Source organism: Podarcis vaucheri, assembly GCF_965113315.1.
Source record: "Podarcis vaucheri genome assembly, chromosome: 3".
Classification (NCBI taxonomy): domain Eukaryota; kingdom Metazoa; phylum Chordata; class Lepidosauria; order Squamata; family Lacertidae; genus Podarcis; species Podarcis vaucheri.
Window position 1 is genome coordinate 56,410,110 of NC_138761.1, and position 25,766 is coordinate 56,435,875.

At 42.0% G+C, this 25,766-nt stretch overlaps 1 protein-coding gene across 14 annotated transcripts in view; it reads right to left on the reverse strand.

Moving 5' to 3' along the window:
* Positions 1-25,766, reverse strand: part of ARID1B (AT-rich interaction domain 1B) — a 355,979-nt gene that overhangs the window by 88,771 nt on the left and 241,442 nt on the right. For all 14 annotated transcript variants that reach the window (XM_082215164.1, XM_082215169.1, XM_082215163.1 and 11 more), the window contains one exon: positions 3,485-3,574. In XM_082215164.1, the coding sequence (XP_082071290.1) occupies positions 3,485-3,574 (90 nt within the window). The remainder of the gene's footprint in view (positions 1-3,484; positions 3,575-25,766) is intronic.

Below are 25,766 nucleotides of genomic sequence, written 5' to 3' on the forward strand. Positions count from 1 at the left end.
AAGAGTAGTAGTAGTAGTAGTAGTAGTAGTAGTTTGGATTTGATATCCTGCTTTATCACTACCCAAAGGAGTCTCAAAGCGGCTAACATTCTCCTTTTCCTCCCCCCCCCACAACAAACACTCTGTGAGGTGAGTGGGGCTGAGAGACTTCAGAGAAGTGTGACTGGCCCAAAGTCACCCAGCAGCTGCATGTGGAGGAGCGGAGACACGAACCCAGTTCACCAGATTACGAGTCTACCGCTCTTAACCACTGGGAGATAAGAAGCATGACTATCCCACCTATATTTTGCTCCCTGAACTTCTGTAAAAGCCATCAATCTATCACTCTTACTACCAGCAAAGAAAAACTTGAAGGGACCAGACTGTCCAAATCTCCAAAAAAAATCCTGAACTATATTATATACATGCATTTGTGTCACACACATGCAAACTGCACAAAGGAAAAATCTGTTTGCTTGAAAGTTCTACTCTATTATGGGAGATGAAAAATCCCAACTGAGTGCTGGACCACCATTGAAAACAAGGTAAAATAAATGCACACACTTTCAGAATGATATTATGTGTAAACTTAATAATTTGTCTGTGTGGCTTTCATTTAAGAACGGTGAAACTTAGATCTTACATAGCCAAGCAAATTCCACAGAAAGTCTGACTAACAATATATTGAGGAGCAATAAACATATTAGTGGTCTTTTCTTCATGCATTCATTCATTTCTTTGAAGAAGAAATATGTTTCACCAAGTGCTAGAAGGAACAAAAACACTCTGAAAGCAGAGGGTCACTTGGTGTTTTTAGCTGGAAACGTTTATATCAGTAAGCCAAGTGTTTAAATTACTGTAACAGATGCCTGTGGATCAGGTGTCTTTGGCAGGAACGATTTTCTGCTTGGGTTTTTATCAGTAAATGACAAGCACCTTCCCTTTGAGCCCTTGTGCTCTCCCCTCCCCTCTCTAACTTCAGTGGAAAAGCAGTTCAAGCAAGCAAAAGAATCAACTAATGTAACACCCTTTTTAAAAGGTGAAGTTTTCCATTTCAAAGAAGTCTCTAATCAATGACAGGGCACAAAAGGGAATGCACGCATGTTTATCCGCGCACTGTTCAGACCTTACAGAAGCTTTGGGGAAACATGTTCTGCAAAATCAATATGGCCTCACTGGTTACAAATTTTGTATCTGCTGAATGAAACAAATGTACATTTTAAACAAGCTAGGTCACAAAGATTAGCTGTAGCATGACAGGAGCTTCAATAAATACTCTAAATAAAAAGCCAGGTCTGTTGAAGGCAAACATCAGAAGATTTTTTTAGAAACAAAATGGCACCGAGACTAGCGCCAGCAGAGCAATTTGAAGATTAGATTCTAAATTCTCAAACTGCAGGTTACAATAAATTATTCATTTTTTAAAAAAACGGACCATTTTTATTTGGCCTTCTGATTCACAGTTGGATGCCTCTCTTTACCACACTTCATCAGATTCTACGTCAGGCAATGAAGACACTGATGTTTGGCTCCAATCAATGACTCAGCTGGAAGCATTCCCAAGGGTGGAGAAATGGACAGCAGAAAGAGATTTAAGTCCTAGGACTTGGAACTCATCAACAGCATGGGATCCACCACTTAGCACAAAACACTCCACTGCATTAAGCACTGCAGCTCTGTCACAAGTCAGGGTGGCCAGTGCCCCAGCTGAACTGAAAGCTAATTGACTGGAAGTGGACCTCATGCACAGCATGTAGGATGTGCTAAGGAATGCTTGCAACTTTAGTTCATGGGAAGTACTAGATGAGTCAACTCCTGGTGAAATTCTTAAACCACCCATCCTTTAGAACAGAGCTGCTGCAACAGAGTCACCGGGACATATCGAACAAGTCAGATTCCAAGGATGGAATGAGGAATGGATAGTCCATGTATCAGGAGCCACTTGTCTGATGGGACGGAGCCACAGCAATAGCCTCCTGGCGGTGATGTAACTGCCACTTACTGGGAAGGGCAGGGTGGTGGTGAGACCAGGGTTGTGCAGATGTGCTGTTGGAGCTAATAGGTGTAACTGCATAGTCCCAACCTCATTGCTGCATTGAGATGAACGGCTCCTCCAAGACATAAAACAATTCTGGAATGCATGTTGAATGCCTCTCCTAAATATCTTCTGGTGGAAATGACTCCAGTTAGTACCAGAGGGGGTATTTCATCTAGTGCTGTTAGGGCTATCTCCAGTTTTGAGAGGGCCTTGGGCAAAGTGTCCTCTGGTGAGCTCCCTCCTGTCAGTGAGTCCTGGCACACTTACCTGATGATAGTGGCAGCATTCCAAGCAACACTGGGCAGCTGTGCCTAGCAATTCTTTCAATTTCCTCTGGTGCTTGTGAGTGACACCATGTTGGGGGCACTAAATAAAATTAAAAGGGTGGCTAGATCCAGCCACCTGGCACTCCTAGGAGTGCAGGGTCAGATAAAATGGAAGTTCAATAGATGCTGGGTCTATGGCCAAGTTGCTGATCAACGGCTTTCAGAATATCTTGCAGAATACACAAAAGGAAGTTTCCAGCAAGAAAAGAAAATGCATAACATGCTGTGATGATGGTTCACCCACTCTACTGGAATCCTGCTTAATAGATAGACTGAAGCCTGTAACTCCCTAGTACTTGTCGTTTTAAGTGCCTGTGAATCTTTCCCCCCTACCCCTCCAACATTACACTACTCTCTAGCTATCAAGCAGGTGTGCTGGGAAGGCGCACATCTTCCAGTGAGCATTTCCAAAGTTGGCCCACAGCAATGCATGCCCTTCACTGAAAGTGTCCTCTGAAGAGCCTGGAAGGGGAGGGGAAAGCTCACATAGCTTCTCATCTCTCTAATACTTTAATAGCTGCTAATGCTGATATATAGACTAGCAGTATGCTCTTACACATCAAGTCATGAAATCTCAGTTCTTCCTGTGGGTTTAAAAACTCTACTTAAAGAGCAGCACTACAAGCACATTCAGGCCATGTTGTGATCATGATACTTTTTGAGACAAGAGGATTGGGAATGTGGCCATTTCCAGCCCGCTGACCCCAGTCCTGCTTCTATAGGAAGATATATATTATGGCCTATACCCCAAAGCACAGGAATTCATCAACATTTTAATAACTGTGGGAAAATTGTTGACTGTAAAGCAGCTAACATTTCTATCCTACAGAGACCAAATGCTATGTCAGATATTTATAAATAATGTTTCCTGTATCCAGATTTTTAAAGACCATTAAGAATCTAGCAAGATCTTCTGATAAAGAATGTTTTTGGAACATTAAGCTCTTTGTTTTTAACCAAGTTCTTGTAGATACTCCTTTTTTTATTTACTTCTCCCTCAGGAAATAAGTTTCTTACAGTATTTTGCTGAGAGACAATTACAAGTGGAATTTCCTTGCTGCAAGAAACAGGGGACATAGGAAAATATTTTGCCCCTTTCAGGCTTTTATGCTCTGTGGCTATTTCATCCTCCAGCACAAACCTCGATCTTGTGGCATTGGGGACTGACTCAAGGCAGGATGGGAGCTGGATTCCGATTGGCTACCTGGAGTCTGGGATGGCATCTGGCTACCTGCAACACAAATGGGGAAGGGAAATAAATAATTATTTCTTAGTGAAGTAACATATGCAAATAAAACCTATTCCTACAGCACAATCCTATGCACTTTCCCTCAGACTTAAGTCCCATTGTATCCAGCGGGGCATACTCCTAGAAAGTGCACTGCAAATGACTAAAAATGTGGTGTGAACATCAGAGATACTGCAACAGGTTTATTTCACAATGTTTTCTGTTTTCGTAACCCAAGGAGAAAGCATGCATAAACATATTTAACATCAGGCATGCCGAATTGTTCAATTTTGTACCAAGCCTGTTCCCATCCTTACTGACATGATCCAATTTATAGCTGGAAATCTCCTGACATATATTTCTATGAGGGCGTTCTAACAAAATCCAAGTCTGCTGAACAGTGGGACTCATCCTGTTGAGCATGGACTGGCCGCCAGCCAGGAACACATGGACAGCTGCCAACAACAGCAACTAAAGATAAATTCCATTAATGCTTTTTGGGAAGAAGAATATTGTAAAGAATCTGAGGTTTTAATGATATCTTGGTGTCTTCTAAGTGTAACACAGCAATAAAACTGGTATGTCTGTAAAGCCTGTGTTGTGCACTTTGTTATTCAAACAAGAGCTTAATTCATAATTTGCACCTGGTAAAAATACAGAGCTAACATATAAATTGGCATGGGAAGGAATCCAAGTTAATGTTTAACAAAAGAGAAAGAGAGGGAGAAGGAGACTCATAAATGGAATCACACACAGTGCAGCAGAATGCCATCTTGACCCAAAGACTTGGATAGCTCTGGGCAACGGTGCAAACAGAATTGCTTACATCACCTCTGTGAAGATCAAACTACACTAAATGTATATTGGAATCCCATGATAAGGATTCTCCTCTTTATTCCCACTATTAACAGCTGCAGGGAGGATGTCGGGATCCAGAATAGTATGAGGGGGAGGAGTTCTTTTTGGCAGCGGGGGACTATTGTTGAGTTTTTCATAACCAATAATACAGAAAACATGAAAAAGAATTACTAGGTTAAAACTTCTATTGGGAAAGATTCAGCCTAACCTGCCTCACAGGGCTGCTGTGAGGATAAAAAGAGGGATGACCAAACATCCACCTTGAGCTCATGGGAGAAAAGGTAGGATATTCCTATGATAAATAAATAGCTGTGATGTGACTTGCAAAAGAGGTTTATAGCTCTGCTGCCAGTCAGTCGCACTCACAACCAGGGGTGTCAACTTGAATAAAATATGGGGGGGCAGGTAAGCCCGACCCCATGTAATTAATCACAAGATGAAGCATGCACAAAACATTTGAATGGCAATGTCCATTCAAATGTTTGATGTATCACAGTATTTTAATATTCTTTTGGAAGCCGCCCAGAGTGGCTGGGGTAACCCAGCCAGATGGGCAGGGTATAAATAATAAATTATTATTATTATTATTAATGTCCATCAGCTTGAGGGGCGGCTCCCTCAAATATTTTATTGGGAAGGGCAAAGGGACCTTGGCCCATAGGACTTGGCTCCTATGCTCACCATATGACTTGTTACATAATTCCCGTAACATTGTGTTGACAATGCCAGTTGCAACAAGCCAAAAAGTCATTAAGATGATGTCCAACTCAACTCCATTTCTGCTCCAGCCCCATGTGTCTGCTCTGCTACAAAATTCTCGTAGAGTTTAAGATCTAGCACTTTCTTCTCCCCGAAAAACCTTGTACAAAGAGTACTGATAGCAGAAATGAACTGTCAGCAATAACTTAGCCTTTTACGGCATATTATATTTGCAAAGCTTCCAAAGTCTTATGTTAACAGTAGCCTCACAAGTAGGAAGTTTGCAGTTGCCCTTGTTTACTTATCATGCGCTGACCTAGTAAATGTGCATTTTTAGCAGTGCAGTTCATTACAGCTATAAGGAAAGGCTAATATGGGTATACATTGTAACACACACTGCACTTTTCAAGGGTTTTTCTGCAACTGGGTCAAGAAATTCATGTTTTAAAAACGAACTTTAAAAACAGAGGTGCTCCTGAGTAACAAAGGGCCGTATTATTTTAATAAAATAGGTACTCGGGGCTAGTTCATTATAGAGGTGAAATGAGACAATGGTCTCAGGTGCAAGTGTGTGTGTAGGGGGGCAAGGCCAAACTCCCCCCTCTTCATTACGGTGCAGTTAGTGAGGCAAGGCTCTCTGCCACCACTTTCTCTGCCGTACTTCACCTTACTCTGAGAATGGGTCAAAGGGTCCTCTTCAGATCTCTTCATTTGGGGTGAGGTGGACAGCAGAATTGCTGTGCTACTGCCATGGTTCACAGGTGGTGGCTATAATGACTTTTTAAGCTTTTTAAAAAATTGAGTTGGCTTTCTGGCTCCAGGCATTTTCCTGGAAAATGTCTAGGTTTGAAAAGGATTTCTAGAATGCTGGGCTCTGAAGAGCGATCCCCTTGGCGCCTTCTCAGAATAGGGTAATGCAGGGAGGAAATGGTGGAGAAGCCACCAACACTATTGCCACCAGCACAAACTGGGAGGAGGAGGATGGCAGTAGCTCTGTGGCCACCCTAAAAAAGGAGAATGGGGGAAGAGCAGTGGCGGCATGAAGCATAGAGTATGGGAAGCACAATTCCTTGTGCTGCGCCTGTATATACTGATAGTGATCAGGTTTTCTCAGGCTTAAAAATTTATTCATTTCAAAAGTGGTAGTCAGCCAAAAACTGATAAACACTGAAAAATGCCGAGAGAGACTTGAATCTAATCACCAACACCAGCATAAACGCCTGCTTTTAAAACTTGAAATATGAAGTATCCTCTGAATCTTTTAAGGGGTTTATTGTTTGGAGTGTTTTTTTGTTTTTTTAAAGCTGGAAGAAAAATGGTCTTGGATATAGTATTAGTTTCATTTACTTGTGACCAAGGAGAATTTTCTATTATTATTAATTGTATTTCCATACTGAAAGAACTACGTACTTCCCAACATGTATTTTTAATATTTTAGCTTCAAAATGTTTTAACCCACACTGAGCCCACAACACTGAGCAGGGTAGAAATCCAAACAAATAATCAAAGGATAGGCAATACTTTAAAAATAAAATAAAATACCCACCTAATTTTTCATGAATACAAAGAATAGATAAGCTAGTTTAGGTTCTTATTCCAAAGACCTTTGTACAGTCCACATGCACAAATCACACTATATTTACTATGAGAAAATGAACACACAAATCATACGTGTCTAATTTTCCTTTTGTGGCTACTAATAGTCTATTTTCAAACTCATTAGACATGGGGCACAGAATTTCTCCTTCAGCAATGTTGTATTTTAAAAAATCGCACACACAAAGCCCTTCTCTGTGACAAACAACGGAGCACACAGCACAGGAACACCTCTCTTTTTGTTAAATTGTGGTGACTGCCTTGTGCCAAGCAATCAAGTTGCCACAGGAGGAAGGAGAGTAACTCCCGAGGCTTTCATTCACTGTTAATTTGAGAAATGGCTGGTCTGGTTACCAAGAACAGCTGGTACCACCTCAGGTTAGACAACAAATATATACTGTATTATCAATATAGGTGTTTATTAGCTATGTTAGCGAACATGGTATAAATGGTAGACACATCAAATTAAACCGAAGTATTTTCAAAGACAAACACACATTTCTCGCTTTGCAATCGTTTTTCTCTTTTCAACAACTGGAAGCACATAAAATATATGATTTGTTTAAGCTATTGAAAATGCTACCTTCTCTGCATAGTTGATCAAAGTGAAACCCATGTTAACTTTTATGCAAGAGTATTCTGTCTGTCGAAGCCAGAGCATGATGATGTGTCTTTCTTCAAAGCTACTCTGAACTGTCATTGTTGATTTCTGGGGCAAACTGTAAATCGCTGCAAAGAACTACAGTGGTGCCTCGCAAGACGAAATTAATTCGTTCCGCAAGTTTTTTCTTCTTGCGAGTTTTTCGTCTTGCGATGCACGGTTTCCCATAGGAATGCATTGAAAATCAATTAATGCGTTCCTAGGGAAACCGCCTTCAGACCAGGTCCGGGGACAGTCTGTCCCCCGACCTCTTCTGAAGGCTGGGGGGGGGGGACAAGGGCTTTTCTTCCCACCCCCAGCATTTTAAAAAACCCCGGGACAGCGGAGGACTTCTCCGCTGTCCGGGGCGATCTTAAAATGCTGGCGGGCGGCATTTTTAAATCGCCCGGGACAGCGGAGGACTTCTCCGCTGTCCGGGGCGATGTAAAAGCCCCTGGGAAGGCAGGCAGGAGGGACAAAGACTGCTTCACAGGAGAGGCGCTGTGCAGAGAGGGAAAAGGCGCAGCGCCCTTCAGCGAAGCTGGAGAAGGAACAGAAGGAGACCTTTCTGTTCCTCCTCGGGCTTCGCTGGACAGGCGCGTCGCTGCGAAGCGGGAGGAGAAACAGGAGGAGACCCTTCTGTTCCTCCTCCGGCTTCACATGACAGGCGCGTCGTTCAAGGGGCGCTGCGCCTTCTCTCTCTCTCTACGCAGCGCCTCTGCTTCACAGGAGAGGCGCTGTGCAGAGAGGGAGAGGGTGCAGCGCCCCTTCAGCGAAGCTGGAGAAGGAACAGAAGGAGACCTTTCTGTTCCTCCTCGGGCTTTGCTGGACAGGCGCGTCGCTGCGAAGCGGGAGGAGGAACAGGAGGAGACCCTTCTGTTCCTCCTTCGGCTTCAAGGACAGGCGCGTCCAGGACCTCTTCTGAAGGCGGGCGGGGGGCGAAAGTCTTTGCTCCCCCCCGCCTGCCTTCAAAAGCCATCCGCGATAGCGGGAAGCTCTTCCCTGCTATCCCGGACTGCTTTTAAAATGCTGGCGGTGGGGAGCAAAGCCTTTCGGCCCCCGCCGGCCTTCCTGGACCTCTTCTGAAGGCCAGAGGGGGGGAAAGGCTTTGCTCCCCACCACCAGCATTTAAAAGAGGTCCCCGGAGATTTCCCTATGGGCTTTCATCTTGCGAAGCAAGCCCATAGGGAAATTCGTCTTGCGAAGCGCCTCCAAAACAGAAAACCCTTTCGTCTTGCGGGTTTTCTGTCTTGCGAGGCATTCGTCTTGCGGGGTACCACTGTATATGTTTCTCCTGCTCCATCCGTTGCATCATTTTAAAGTAATTAGCCAACTGTTTCCACAGCTGACTTTTGAGGAAAGATGCTAGAGTGATATGCAGTATAAAGAAATATACACCATAATTGTACAATTGCTTAAAGTACTTACTGGAAATTTGGGGATAAATTATTTACTCTGAAAATGCTAGTACTATTTATTATTTATTAAATTAGTATACTGTCCTCCCATTCGTGGATCTCAGGGAAGTTCACAATATAAAAACACAAGATAAAACACAAAATTCCTAACAAAAACAACAACAACAACCCGCCCACACAACCAATAATTCCCTCCCTCTTCCCACAAACACATTTAAAAGGGGACAGAATGTTAATTAGCCAAAGACCGGGAAGAAGAGGAAGGAATGTTTTGTGTTGTTGTTTTTTCTTAAATAAACAATCTTCTAAATTTCTATAATGTTATGTGGAACATCTCGCCTAATGAGGTATTTCAGGTTTTCTCACTATATGATTTGCTGTGCCTGGTAAGTTACGGCTTTTCAAAAAAAGGTCTTTATTTTTTCTTTCTGGTGCATAGCTATGTTGAAATTATTGCTGTATTTTTGGGTAGTTCTATGATGGGGTTTATCTCAGGGATTGTTACCTTGAGTTCCACAGAAAGTAGGTGAGATATACATTTTCAAAACAGAACAAAAAAATTCAGCAATTAACAAAACTTGTCGAAATTTATGGTTGTGTCACCAAGACTTGCACATGTACACTGGGGAGTTACTGTCTATACTGGAAAGCTTCCTATGCATGTCCTCCTTTCCTGAGAACAAAAATGGCCCCAAGTTCAGTTCCTGGAACCTCTATGTAAAGCAGGGCAAGGCTCTTGCCCTAAACCCTGAAGGGCTGCTGCCAGTCAGTGTAGAGAATACTGAGCTAGATGCACTGATTTGGCACAAAGCATCTTCCCGAGTCCTTATGAACACTCTTGAGAGCTGCCCATAGGTTTCAAGTGTTGTGGGGAGGCAATGTAAGGGAAGCAGCAGCTGCGCGCAAAAAGAGGAGTGCTCCGGATAGATAACAATATGTAGCATTTGCATTTTTAATTTGAGTAAAAGGGGCCAAAGAAAGTGAAAACTCGCCATGTATCCTGAATTGTATGCAAGGTGCAGAAACCATGCACTATATTGCGCTACACAGAATCACCTGTGGGTAGCAATAAATATTACATTTACTTCTAAAGGAATAGGGAGAAGGATGATTTGCCTTTTTATTTGGTTTTTATGTGGTATCACACAGCCTTTCCATAGCATAAATGTATAAGCGAGCGCCTAGGTGACAAATTGCAATGGTGAAGTATCGAGGACAGTTTCAACCAGCAAACACATATTCATCATCATTATTACTATCGTTATACATAAGAGGAAAGCTGCTGGCAGTGTTTATAGACCAATGCAATAAAAGAGAACTTTTCACAATACTAATATTGCTCTGCCACATTTGTTTAACCATGGTTGTACAATGGTGAGTTATTATATCTGCTACACAGGCTAACCACTACCGTACATTTTTAGGAATGGAAAATACATGAGGAATAAAATATCAAACAACAGTTCAAGATATTTTAGCAGAGTAAGGTATAGATCTTGGTAGAACGGGTGCCACTCAAATCGACTGCATTGTGTGCTGGCTATAAAGTCCTTATTAAATAATACGTTATCTGAAACAGAATGCCCATAAAAATCTTTATGAAAAGCAGCTACTGGTGCTTATACAATAGTAGCTCTTTAAATTTAACTATCTCTTCATATTTGTTGGGATAATGCCTAAAAGGAGGACTCAATATTATGCCTTAATTATATCCCAAGTAATGTTTTGGTAAAAGTGAAGAGAGACTGAAAAGGGTTTATAAAGTGTTCAGAAACATACTTGCACTTGTGAAAAAGACTGCAAAATTTCTTTTATTGACAGGTTTCCTTGGTTCTTTCAATATTTCCCTTTTAAATAGTTAAATAGTTCTCAAGTTAATTAGGAGCTTTTTTCCGGGAGAGTTGGACTTGATTTGGCCAATACTCCTCTTTTTCACAAAAACATACGTAAGCAGAATTTATGAAATGATCTCTTCCACCAATGGAAGGCCCCATTGTGTAAGCAAACTTCCCTTCAGGGAATGCAACAAAAATGTGAGCTCCAACCCACAGTGCTGGAACTGTGGTTCTAATCCAACATGACATCACTTAATGATGTAGACAACATCACTTTATCAACTAACACACTACACCATCGTCAGACACCAAAGGGTGGCCAATATGAATTAAAATTCAGTAATAGTTTTTTAAATATAATGAGTAAACTCGAAACATAAAAAGTGGAATCTAGAGATTTCAAATAGACTACAAAACGAAAGCACATAACAGATCAATGCAATCAAATTATTTAATATTTATCAGGTGGTGTGGCACTCAGACCCAATCAATCTGCACATAACAGGAATGGATGCCATGTTGAAAAGAAAGAGTCTGGTTTGATTAGACCTTCAGAAAGTCTTTTACTTTGGACTTTGATGTAAATCCAATCCATGAATTGACTGCATCAAATCACCATGAAGGTATGCTGTTCCTGAGCTATCTTGGCTTTTCTTTTTCTTTTTCAAGGAGCTCCACTAAAATCAATTTTTGCTATTTTACCTTACGGGAGAAGTCACTTTTGATTTAGAAACCGAGAGGAATTTTGTAACTGAGCCAGCAAATAATTTTGGATGTTTAGTCAACTGGTGGTGCTGTTAAGCTATTCTGAGTTCAGTAGAGAAAGGTCCCAATCTACTTGCCACTGAATTTAATGGCAAAATTGTTGTTGATCATAATGGGACTGGAAACAACCCAAAGAATTTAGCTCCATATCATGCTGCTAGAGCTGCTATATAAGTGAACAAATAACTGTTGGCTACAGGGCAACGTAGGAACTGTTCCCTATGGAATTTATTTTAAAAGGCTACATTTTACTTTAGTACTTCAGGCAGCAGAGCGTGGCCAAGTAAATCAGAACATTTCTGATTCTTGTCTCACTAATTTTTCAAGTTTTAATATTTTAAAAGCTGGAATCTCTGCACCCACAATAAATTCTAGGCATAACAACAGCAGCAACTACTACTACTGCAACAACAACAAATATTATTTTGTGGACTGTCACTAGTGTTCATAGTACTTTCCAGAAAAATGCAGCAAAACAAAAACCAAGTCCCTGACTTGTGAAGTTTAGGATGAGGAAAATAATGATTAAAACATATATTTGTTTTAAAAAGGGCTAAGTTTTAATTGATACTTTCCATTAGCTTACCTTGCCCATTACTTTCCTCCTTAACTCCCATCAGCCACTGTTCCAAGAGGCCGAAGGAAAAGGTCTCATCACTGGCCTATTTTGATAGATATAACCTTGGTTTTCCCAGATTGATTTTCCTTCCTCTTTAGTCTCCTTTCCTTTCCTCCACAAATGTGTCACATTTTTACCTTTGGCTGAAGCTTGAGGGTAGCATCTGTGCTATTTTTTATTTTTGTACAGGGTCTAACCATTTTACTGAACAATCCTAACCCCCAATCTGCACTGCTGGAGAACGTTAAGATGACATGGAGCGGTCTCACCACTGGACTGTGCTGCCGGAAGGGGCAGGAGCTCAGTTGCGATAGAGGGTCTCAGTGGCCATGCTGAAAATGCAGTGCACTGCACTCTACTACTAGGGGCAGTCCCACAAGCAATAGTCAGCATAAGCCTAAGCAGGGTGTTACAAGGGAGGCGAGGGACAAGGACTGGTGCTGGATTAAAAATGACCCATTTTCCAGGGAGGGGCCCAATGCATATCCTTCTTTTTGCCCTGGCCAGCGCCAGCAGCAGAGCCTGAGGTATGGCAGTGGATCTGCTGCTCCGTTCTGCCCCAACACATCTGGCCATGGCAATGAATTGCTCTCTTTGGCACTGTATAATAGTAGTAACCATGATAACAACGACATTGTACCATGGCTAATCCTTCCTTCAATACTGTGCTTTTACCAACTGAACAGCCAAATGTTCTCTGGTACAAACTCTGAAGATATGTCCAAAAAGGAATCCTTTATATCAGGGATGGGGAACCTTTGGCCCTTCAGATATTGTTGGACTCCAACTCCCATCAGCCCCAGCTGACACTGCCAAAGGTCAGGGATGATGGGAGTTGTAGTCCAGCAACATCTGGCTGGCCAAAGGTTTTTCCTACACCTGCTTTACATTATCTGCTACTGATACATGATGAGGAGTAACAATAGTCTGTTACTACTTATTTTTTATATGAAAGGTTGTACATCAATGAAAGGAATCTTTCCATGACTGATCTAGACATAAAATCCATTATCGTCGCTCTTCCCAGTCTTTGTACCTTGCTTCCTACTATATTACTGATGTCAAGAACATTTTCATTTTATCTATTTAAAAGGAATGTTCCATTTTCACCGTAACACCCATGTACCACGCCAATATAATCACTTTATCCTGGATCCTGAGATCTTGCGAGTGAAAAGGGAGAGGCAATGTTAACCAATTTCTCTGTAATCCCCCTGTGCTCTCCTAAAATCTGCTATGGAGGGTTGGGGGGATCCTCTGGAATCCTGTGCACAGGTAGCTGCATGGGAAAGGGGGAAATGACAAAAACTGCCTCACTCCTTCATCCATGGGAGATTCTGCAGGATCAAAGGCCGTTCTGTAAATGGGAGGAGCTTTTTCCATTCCTGGAGGTGTAATTTGGGATTCAAGCCTTTGATCATTTATTCTGGTTACTGATTTTCCACACAAACTAAAATGGCTACTTCCAGATTCCATCATGAGGTTCCCCTCTCCTGCTTCACCTTCTGTCTCCCTAGCACAGAGGTCGGCAACCCGCGGCTCCGGAGCCGCATGCGGCTCTTTTGCACCTTTGCCGTGGCTCCGCAGATCCTCGGGGACCCTGAGCAGAAAAGCAGAAGCGCCAGAAAGAGGAGGGGGATGGAGCTGGGCAGCCGAGCCGGGCAAAGCAAGGCAGCGGCGGCAGCGGAGCTCGAGAGGCGGCGGCTGCTGGGATGGAGGAGGAGGCGGCGGCGGCGGCCAGAGAAGGGCTGCCGCTGCTGCCGCTGGAGGGAAGTTCTGCCAGGCGGCTTCACGACTCATAGCTTCCCCCGCCCACCCAGGCCATGCTCTCCTCAGCCCCGCGCGCGCGGCACCTGAGGCGAGGGAGAGAGAGAGCGCGCGCTCGAGATGGCGGGGTGGGGTGTGTGTGTGTGTGTGAGAGAGAGAGAGAGAGAGAGAGAGAGAGAGAGAGAGGTGTGGCGGTGGTGCTTCGGGATCCTTTTCCGTGCCTTGCTTCTGAGTGGCCACCGAGTTGAGGGAGAGCACCTGAGGTGAACCACAAAATGGGCCCACCCTCCCTGTCAGGGAGGAAGGGGTGAATAACGTCAGTGACGAGGAGGGGGTCCAGAGGTAGCCAGCAGGAGAGGCGGGGGAGCACGAGAGCAATTGCAGAGGGAGGGGGGCTGTTAGGCACCAAAATCCTGCATGAGGGATTTCCCCCGTTCTCTTGTGCCTATGCAATTCCTGCCCTTCTCCCTTCCCCCTCAAGATTTGCTGCAGAGACAAGCAAATGAAGAAGGGAAGAGTATTAGCTGGCATGTCCCCGGATCCCATGGAAAGCACTACAGATTCCTTTGCTTATTTTAAGTTGGCTTCAAACCTGTAATTGTGCAGGTGTATGTATGTATACATATACACATATAAATATTCATATCTCTTCCCTCTCACCTTCCTTTCACCCAGTTTCTCTGGCACTGGTTTATAAATGCTGCTATGTAGAAATGATGAGAAAGTTGCACCAGCAGAAGGAATGGATATGTACTGTTAGTAAAAAGAGAGGGAGTTGAACTGCAGGGAGGGACAGACACTTTTCTATGTATTAATTTGTATAATGCCCTCTATGCACATGGTGCTTTGCAAAAAATGGATATGAGAGGTACCATACCCCTCTTTGCTATCTGAAATAGACTCAGGGAAAAGAGAGAGAATGGGGGAGGGGAAGAATGTGTGGTTATTTACATTTGACTTGTTTTGCGGCTCCCATTTTTTTTCCCCCCTTCGGAAACGGGTCCAAGTGGCTCTTTTTGTCTTAAAGGTTGCAGACCCCTGCCCTAGCACATTGCATCAGTTGTTATCATGTCAATGTGTCCCTGTGTGTATTTGCATGTGCAACCAGGGAAATCAAGCATCGCTTTACAAAAATCAATTATGGGAGGGTGACGTGTGTGCATACAGAAGGCATGAAAAAATTAGTACAGTGAGGGAAAATACAAAACAAAACAAAATATCATAAGAATGCTGGCCTAGAGACACCCTAATCTGCACAGTGAACTGTGTTACCAACATTAATCCATGAAGCCAATCTTTTGCCCTTCTTTTAATTCTACTGCAGAGCCAAATGGATAGATTTTCCCTCGACAGTGTTTTACTGCTCACCTGGAACTAAGCCTGGGACCTTGATAATTGCAATGCATTACACACAGACTAAACAGCCTTCTAAGGGCCAGATTACACCTTGGCTGATTGGTGTCATAGCGACAATACAATGCAGTCATAAACCCTGTGAAATTGGCCATTTAAGCTGTGTTTATGGTTGCTTTGTGTGCTGATAGATCTGGAATAGAATTGCCACATTTGCTGTGTAAAAGCAATTGCTATATAAAAAAACATAATGCCTGAGCAAGTTCCCCCCATTGTTTGTGCAGTATCTAGCACAGTGAAACCTCATTCACATTTTGACTGCTTGGTATTCTCAAAATAGCACCAAAAGAAAGCACATTCTTAGGAGTTTCAAATACTAATCCACCATCTCTTAGATTGGTAGTTATAGAGCAGGAAGTAGATCTCTTGCCAGCTATAACATCTGTACACTCTAGCCACACCCCTATTTTCATTAGGAGAAGCAAAAAACAAGATTCATTTTTTTCTTGCCCTCAGGATGCTTGAAGTCCTCGAATTTCATGCCAGAAATGGTGACAAACCAGGGAAAAAATTCTGCTCAATCTTTCTAAATGAATATTTCAAGAAACTGAAGTAGGAAAAGGCACAGAAATAACATCAGACTATTTAAAAGAGCACATTGACTAAAAATCCAAAATGTTTACAGGTTGTTTAGCCTTGGCTGGTAGCAGTAATGTGAAATCCAGCAAGGACAAATGTAAGATGTCACACACGAGAATAAAAACCAAGAGCATTACTTATAGGAAGGGGGATAAATGTCTAGTTTGAACACTAAGAGATGGATTTATGAGTTAAGGCTGAGTATCAAGAAAAGTATGTCAACAGTTGCAAGCTTGGCACAAAATATCCATGTTGTTTTAGTACAGGCATGGCCAATGTAGTGCCTTCACAATGTTGTTGGACTATAACTCCCCATATTCTGGCTATGCTGCTTGTGGCCTATGTAAATCCAAAAACATCTAGAGGGCACCACATTGCCTGCCCGTTTTAGTTCATATCCAAAGAAGCATGATTTTTAAAACCTGGGAAAATACAATTCAACACAGGCCTGCAATTGTCATTATTATGCTAATAATTTCAAGAACAACATTGAGATGGATGATGAAATATCCAGAAGGCATGCTGTATCTAGAGCTGAAGGCCCTGAATATATTCAGACTGGATAAAATATATTTGACAAGTTGTCATTACAAGTGCCACTACAGCAGGGGTGGTGAAGGACCCCAACAGCTATCAGCCCCGGACAGCATGAGTAATGGTCAGGAATGATAAGCCATAGCCCCACAAAATCAGGAGGGCCATAGGTCCCACAACCCTGCCCTAGAAGAATATGCCAATGACACCCAACTCTCTTTCTCCTTTTCATCTAAATCCAAGGAAGTCATTGAAGTTGTGAATCAGTGTCTGACACCAGCAGTGGATTAGATGCGGTGAACAACGTGAAGCTTAATCCAAGCAAAAGAGATGTTCCTGGTTAAAAGAAAGGCATAGCAGGGAGCAGTGGGTCGATCTGTCTTGGACTAAGTTCTACTCCCCTTGAAGACTCAGGTTCTCCATTTGGGTGTTCTGGATTCATCCCTGAACCCTGATGTCAAGCATAAAATTCAGTTTTTCCCCATGATTACTCAGTAAGGTTCACTTGATTCACTTGAGTTTATTCCCAAGTAAATGTGCATAGGGCTTAGAATGTGAAGGGGAAAAAAATGATAGAACCGTGTGTCTTACTGACACAGTAAATCTGCCACACATCATAATGAACTTGCATCAAAAATTACAAGGAAACCAAAATAGGTGCCTGCAAAGTAAGGAATGGGGAAACAATGCTTAAAGCCAGTTAGTAAAATTCAGAAGAACAGCAGAACGAAGAAAACTGGGGGGGGGGAGGAAGTGGAGCATTAGTTACAGAAGGGAAGCTTTAGGGTCAGAAACCCACTTTGGAGAAGGAAGGAAGGAGGAGGAAGGAAGATTGGAAGGAACTGAAGACAGCCAATGAATCTTCACAGGGAGAAACCTTCCCCTGGCCCAGTTCCTCTTTCGCCAACTTTTGCCTCTTGCCAATGCTCTATGTTCACTCAGTAATGAAGAGAGACACTCTGGCTCCTCACAGTTCTCTGTAGTGCCTGACCTTCTGCCTCTTCCCATGCCTCCTCTCTGGAGGAGGATGCTGTGGGGGCTGGAGCCTTGCAGAAGGGAAAAACAGCATATATGTGACTCTGCCTAAAACCAGACCGAATCATAAGATGAAACAGCCTCACTGGGCACTCAAATGACATAAGCACTTGCAAAAAAGAAAAGAAAAAAGAGGAGCAGTTGTTAGAGGGGATGTTCAGATATTCTCCCCCTCACCTTCTGGTTGCTGAGCATATTGCCAAGCTCGCTTGCTAACAGCAAGCTCAGAAAACTGCCCCACTAAAAACAATCCACGAGGGCACTCCATCTTAACTTCTAAGGCTGAACAACAGACTCATAAAACGCTCCACATTATGAACACTGGCAGAAACTGCTCGTTTCAGAATCGAACCAAAAGGAGCTTACCAATATGAATGCCACTTTCCAGTGGGCAAGCCATATTACAAAGACTCAAGGGAAGCATGATGAAGTTTTCAAATTTTAAAAGTTAAAGGTAGGTTGAAACAGGAGGAAGTGTGGGAGAAATTGACCCATCACAGCAGATGGAATCTGTGTAACTAACTGGGCAAGATGTATCTATGGCTGAATTATTAATGTCCTCTGAAAGAAACTTCATGAGTTTTGTTATTTTTGCCAATACTCAAACAAAATAATCTATATAAAAAAGGACTGATCATCAGATTCATCAGGGACTGAACTAGAAGTGAGGTCCTGAGTGCTTATAAAGCAGATTTAAGCTAAGGGTTCACCAACAGAGCATATTGCTTGAGAGATTGTGAAGTCCCCCTGCAGCAGAACAGCATGGACAGGAATGCATTTGGTATGGAAGTATGCTACCTTAGAGCAGGGGTTATTTCCAACTCTAAAATTCTATGATTCTACATTTCTACAGCAAATTAATAAAAACAAGCCTGGCTTTCCGCTATCTGCTTGCCTATTATTCCTCCTCCCCATTATTTATTCCTTTAGTGATTTTTTTTTTGTTTGAAAAGCTTAATATTTAGCTGCCTTTTGAAGGAAATGGGCATAGTGACAGATGAAAGACTTTATTCATCATATAATTCAGAATGGGGGGGAGAATCAACTGCTGTGCATTTAAGATTCTAACAACCCTGCAATTTTGTATAGTCGTTTCCCCCACCCCACCCCAACCTGTTCTTTCGAAGAAATCTGCTTTTATTCTGCTAATAACTAACCACAGTTAGAGCAGCATGGATCCGATTAGTAGTTCTTATGGTACAAAGAGGAGGGGGGAGAGAAAGGCTGTGAACAGGGTTGCCAATTTGTCCACCTGGGTCTCTAGGAGAAAGATTAGATGAAAGCTTGCTCTTTTATTACCCACTTCATCTCTGCTCTATACTTAGGCATTTTCAGAACTGAGGTACTGCATTTTTAAAGGTCTAATTTGACCACCTCAAAAAAGCTTTCCTTCAATTTCCCCAGTGTCCCTGGGAATAACGCACAGAATCGTGCAGCATTTAAAATGGGAAAACTAGAGTGGCGGGCAGGCAGGCAATGTATGATGTTCCACAAATTCCATTGTATTTCTACAGTGATTTATAAATTGCTGCCATCCTTTTACTACGTAAAAATTCACAACGTTTGTGACTGACTCTGGTGTGCACCTGGTGTTTTTGTTGTCTTTTCAACTCTCGCCTCACAAGTTGCCCAATTGTTTTAAACTCCTCATGACTAAAAAAGAAAGGGGGGTGGGGGAGAGAAAAAAGGAGCATGTGGTTCACTGAAGGGCTGCCAAGTTAGTTAGAAAGCCACCAACCCTGGGCAGAAGTATGGCTGTTCTTGTTGGCAGTTATGCTGGGTACGTACTGAGATGTCCAATACAAAATGCAACAATGCCATAAAATAATTGGAAAAAACCCAACATACATACCTAAAATAGAAGAGGAAGAAATCTTACATTTTTAGATTAATGTTCAATGTTAGTGTACAAACAGTAAGAAGATGCCTAGTAAACTGTTGGAAATGTTTGCTGCAGGTTGTGGGAATGACTGCCAGGGAAGGGACATTTTATCTTTTCCTCTTACAACCACCTCTTCCTTTCTACCTTGCAGTGTAAACATACACACACAGTTAACTTGATGGACATCAACTCCATGGCGGCACAGGTTATGAGATTAAGGGATGGGCATCTGCCAACGCAATCGCCTCTACAACCCCTGTCTTGCAATGTATGCCTCTCAGCTATGTGGTTTGCATTTTGAAGGTAACTATAAGGGAAGGAGATGTTTTATTGCCATCTATTCTGGCCTGAAAGTAATTTCAAACACTGAACCTGCAAATTAAATTTACTGAAGAAGAGCCTAAGAAGCATGCCATTTATACCCTAAATAGATTTGTTTATCACTTTACACTTTTGTTGTTTTGCATTTCTCTTGTTTTCAAGTAAATTAATGGCTGTCTTCAAACCCAAATGACACCACAGAAGATGCAAGGAACCCAGAGGTGATTCAAGACCCTTGTTGTTTTTCTTATAATCCTATTTTCCAGTGGATGGCTGGAAATTCACAGGCTATCAAGGGAGCCACTAAGCCATATAAAGGGCTCACAATAATGACAACCCCCCTTCTTCTCACTATTTTTACAAAGGGAACAGAGGTCAGACCAACAAGCTGCCAGAGAAATCTTGCACAGCAAATGTTCTGCTACAGCTCAAGATGGCCCAAAGAATCAAGCTGTATCTCTGCCCATGCAGGTGTATGCTTATGCATGCTCACACACATACATAAAACCTTCTCGGTCTATTTCTTGCATCTAATGGAGAGGGCTAGATGTTGCCTCTAAATGTCCCTGCCATGACAAATCAGTATGTCACATTACTTTTTATTTCTTTTTTGTTTTATTTCCCCCATTATTCTCAAATTAGCAGCACTGAACACAATGCATCATACAATACAAATTACAAAATCAAAAATCAAATTTAGTACTACTATTATACATAACTGAAACTTATCTATAGTTGGGATGTAGTCCTTAATATTCATAGCATCTTTTACAACTTAATCATGGTGGCTATGGGTAAGGTGCTCAAGAGAGTGGGGGGCCAGGTTGTTCCAGACATTTTGGGAAGAGACTGATAATACCAGGCTTCCTCAACCTCGGCCCTCCAGAGGTTTTGAGACTACAATTCCCATCATCCCTGACCACTGGTCCTGCTAGCTAGGGATCATGGGAGTTGTAGGCCAAAAACATCTGGAGGGCCGAGGTTGAGGAAGCCTGATCTAGATCCATTTGAGTCTGGTTTAAGGTCCCAGTTGAGGGCGGAAATGACACTGGTTGCTCTGAAGGATGACCTTCTGGGGGAAACATGGTACTGTGACCTTGTTGTATTGGATCTCTCACTGGCTTTTAATACAGTGACTGGACTGGCTCCATGGGTTTGGCATGAAGCCACAGGGTTATGGTGCTGTTCTACTAACCTAGAGGGCTGGTTGCTGAGGGTGGTGCTTGATTACTACAACTTGGTTCCATGACAACCGGCCCGTGGGCTCCCTCAGAATTATATCCTGTCCCTTCTGCTCTACAACATCTACATTAAGCTGCTGGATATCAGGAAATTTGAAGCTGGGTGTCATCAGTATGCAGATGAAACTCAGCTCTGTTTCTCCAGGTCATCAGTCAGGGGAGGTTGAGCAAGTTCTGAAATGAACACTGGTCACACTGGTATGAATTGGATCAGGGCTCATCCTGATAAGATGCAGATGCTGTAGCTTGTTGGTTCTCAGGTTCAGGAATTAGGAGCACCCAGAGAAACATCCCAGAGCATCAGGACATATAGGGCCAGAGCCTGGGCTCTCATAGGCCCTGTGCCTGAAGAACCAAATGCCTCCCACCACACATCATCAGTTTGGCACTGCAGGGAGTGCACCGGGAAAGAGTTCTATGGAATGGAGGAGTCCCTGTCTTCAGGCCAGAGGGTTGTCCCTTTAAAGGTCTGGCATTCTCTAGATAGGGGTGGAGTCTGGAGATGGTGTTCTGGAGACAAGAGGCTCAAAAGGCCTGTCTGTTCCCGACCCTTGTTAGCTTTGAGTGAAGTGTGATAATGTTGTTGCAGGTAGGTGGTGGTAACTGCCTTGGCCTTGCAATGCCTAAGAAGAAGTTGCAGTTCTTCATGGTATGGTAGCCTTGCCTTTCCTCCAGCCCAGTGTTGCCTCATTCTCTGTGGTGTCCAGCATCAGACCAGACCAGAACACTAATTGTTTTATTTTGCACTAGCTGTTTTGTTGAATATTGTTGCCTTCTCAGAGACAATAGCTTAAGAGCGGAGGTGGGGGGGGGGATTTCCAGGAAGCATCTGATTGGACACAGTGGGAAACTGCATAGGCCTTTGATCTGATCCAGCAGGATCCTTACTATGCTCTTATGTTTACTTTTATTATTACATTCATTTTTAGTGTGCGACCTGTCTGTCCACCCTGTGTACTTGTTTCTTTTCACCTTTCTACAAATGTATGCACATTCCTGTTTGCCACCATTGTCTGGCAGCTTTTATGTTTTCCTTCTGTTACATAAGGTGTGAAAGGGAGATTTACACCTTGAGTCAGGAATGTGCACTAGCCACATGCTGGAGAATCATGACTGGCCACAGTTTGCTGCAGATTTCCACTGTGTGTTTGGAGACACGTATGTTAGCACTGTAGAAACAGGTATAACTTGACTGCTGTATGACATGTATGATGCTGTATGACATGGAAAATCACAGTAAATATTTACTCCTAGTAAACTAGCAGAGGCTTGATGTTACATGAGTGAGCCTCAGATTCATGTCTTTCCTTTCCATCATCCTCACTTGGGGGATTCATTTACTTTTAATTCACTTACTTCCTATTTTAAGGTGATCCACAGTCTGTTGCTACATCTGAACTGGGAAATAGGGTTGTGCATACCCTCCAAGCTGAAATTGAGAGGGCAAGCCAAAACATGGTTTGCTAGTTTAGCTCAAACCAAGAAATAAGTGAATCTGAATGGAGAGAGGAGAAACCCGCAGGCTGGAACATCTCAAGAACCACAGAAAGTTTTACTCTCGTAAGATTGAATGTATTGCCCTCGGCTGTACTTGAGGGACGATTCCAACAGATTCCACACGAAAAACACTTATGTCCTTGTGGAGATGGCAGTACCGAATCAGTGGTGCATGCCCTTCTGGCTTGCACTCTTTATAAAGATTTGAGGAATGAGGTTATCACCCCTTTCTTATTGTCCATTCCAGGTCACCCAGCCACTGCCACAGTGTCCTTTCTCTTGGCAGATCAAGATGAGCAAGTGACAGCAAAGGTTGAAAGGTTTTTAGCTGGGGCAATTAGAATAAGTTCCACTATTTGACTATTGATTCAAAGCCTAACATGTATTTTATATAATTGACTTTTTATTTTTTTTCTATATTGTATTGTTGTTTTATTGCTATGACTGACGCAAGTAAAGATTCATCCATTCATTTTCAAGTACCATAGAAAGTTAAGTAACAGAGGAGACAAAGCCTCTCCTGACAAATCTGAACATACATAAAGAATGCTAAATCTAGAATACTAGCTCTGGTATTTGAGTGTTGCAATTCTCCATGCATCTTTAATCCACATGAACCCTTTATCAATTCAGAATCCTCCACAAGGTCACACACAACACTTAGCCACATGCCTTTAATGTGGTTTGGAAACATCCAGCTCTTATGTCAGTTTCTGTTTGCAAGGGGGAGTAACAGCATTAATAACTCCTGGTTATATCATTTATAAACATGCAGATGTGGGTTATTAAAGATTAATGCATTTCAGGATTGGTGTCGGCATTCCGTTTGTCTCATGCCGAAACCAATTCTGTTCTTCATTAGTCAACGACAACCTACATCACCCTGTTGTGGAAGAGAAATCAAAGGTACAAGTGTGAATTGAGAATAAGCGATGAAACTGATTACTAAGAAACTTAACGGCTGTAATCAATCAACACATCTCAATAATTTGAGTCCACCACTATCTGGGGATAAGGGGGGTAAATCCACAAGGATAGTTTGTTATTATTTGAATACATCCTTAGAAACACCATTATCAATGACCTCTAAAGAATTTTAAAGCACTTCTCATCTTTACAAATATAACTAATTGTGGAAATTGTAATTTGAAAAAGGAAATTAATAAATTAGTAAATAATAATTCTGGTTTTGAATTAATTTCCAAAATTGTAGCTCTGCCATAGAAGATAATAGGAGCAGCTCATGAACGCCCCCTGCAAATACTTTTCTTCTTCAGTGACTTTGTCCAGGTACAGTGGTTTGACAGTTATGTCTTCCATGAATAGACACTGTCTTCCTTGGATAGACTACACAATTCTCATAGTTCTTATACTTTCACAGAAGTGGCAGTGACAATATATAAAGAAACTGTTGAAGTGTCAGTCCAGCAACTACACTTGCAAGTTCCACAGAACTATGTTTCCTCTATTTCATGCCAATGACAGTAGGGAATAGAAGATTTGTGTACACCTTAAAAGTTACTTCTGCTCCATGCGTTTGCGTCGGAGGACAGTGGGGAAGACAGGGCTCTGCAGGGTCCCTAATCTATATAGAAGTGGTGACAGTCTATAGCAGCTCAGAAAATAAACATCAGCCAGAGTTCGATTTATAAGAAGTTTTACCAAGAAATAAAGCCCTGCAGCCAACAACAACAAAAATTAGTTGACAAAGCGGGAGCAGACTAACTGAATTGCCCTGTAAATGCATCCATCATTTCTTAATATTGAAACATCTGATGGAGGAAAAAGAGATACCTTTCCATTTATGATGTGTTCACATCAATATTTTATGATGAGAACACATGAAATGGAAAGAGGAGAATGTAAATTGTTTCATCTGTAAGACCATAAACTAGACATGTATAAAACTCATATTTTCATAATGCAATAATCAAAAATACAGTATTTTTCATGAATGTGACAACTGTGGATGAATGATGGGATAAAAAGTATTACTTCAATAAAGGACCAGATTTTAAACATTTACAAATTAAAAGAAAATTCTAACTGGCAATGTGAATTAAGCAACAGATGTTGCAGGTAAACAACACTTTTACGACTAACAAGGGCGAAAATACTGTAATTATTTGTCATAGTCTCCTCTAATACAAGGAAATGTCTATAGTTTTAGACACATATTAAACATAGTTTAATTATTTTAACATGGTTTTAATGATTTGATTATTTGTGGTAGTTTAAATTAGTGCAACACATTTATTCATGGGTAACCTATGTCTTAAAGGTTTAAGTTACTTAATAGTAACATAAGAAATTAAAAGCTCTGAAAAAGAGGGAATAGGAATTATCCTCATGGTGCTAATACCTTATGTGAAGTGAGCCCTTTGGCTGTTATCCTGCACTGAATTATGCGGCTGAAGTCCTACTGAGCAGCTCATTACTTTGCAGGATTGCAACTATAGAATTCAGCAAAAATTACTTATCATTAAAGGTGTTCAGGATTGAGACCCAATTAATGTCTATAATCTGGTGGATTTATCTTTTCTTCGAAGCTAAAATTTCTTCCAAACCAGAAAAAAAACATTGTGTTGCTCACTATCACAGTAAATCTACCAAGGATTGAAATGAATGAAGAATATTGCAGATTGCTTTATTTGATATAAGTTGTTTATTTTAAAGTTATTGTGACTTTTTTGTATTGGATCAGATTGTTATTACGTGTGTGATCTTTGCTGTCTATTTTGTTGTTTCTTCAGCTTGTAAACTGCCTTGTGCATTGTAATATAGAAAGGAGGTATACAAATTAAAACTGAAATGAAATGAAGAACAGTCTGCTTCACAGGCAGGCACTGACAAATCTACCTGCCTCCCTGCTGGACGTAAATAACTGGACAAGAAAGACTCATCGCAGTCTCAGATAGGCTCGTGCAATAGTTAGGCTATGAAAAGAAACAACTGCTATTTAATCGACAGTTTCTGTTTTTAGCCTTTGCTTGCTAGATGGGTGGAGGAAGAGGCGGGTTGGGTTCTTGTCTGACTTGCAGGAAGTTTTAGAACAGGAGTGGGAAACCTGTTGTTGGACTCCAGGTCCCATAATTCCCAGCTGGTATGGCCAGTAGCCAGGGATGATGGGGAGCTGGAGACCAACAACATAATCATTTCTGCTTTGGAGAAAGATAGAATCATTTTGAGAAACACCTGTTTCTTTCCCCCTCCAAAGCTTTCTTCAGGGGGAGAAAGCTCTGCCTTTCTCTTTAGCAAGCATGGGAGGTTAAAGGGAAAGGCGGAAAAGTACTTAGTGAGCAGGAAATGTTGGCAACAGAGACAAGTACCAGCCCTTCAAATCTTCCTGCAAGTAGGACAAGACCCTGTCCCCCTTTGAAACCTATTGTGCTTTCTAGAGGCCCACAAGGAGAAGACAGAAGACTCAGCTACACAGCTGCAAATAAACCATTTTAAATGTGTGGCAAAATGCAATATACAAATGTGACACTAGATG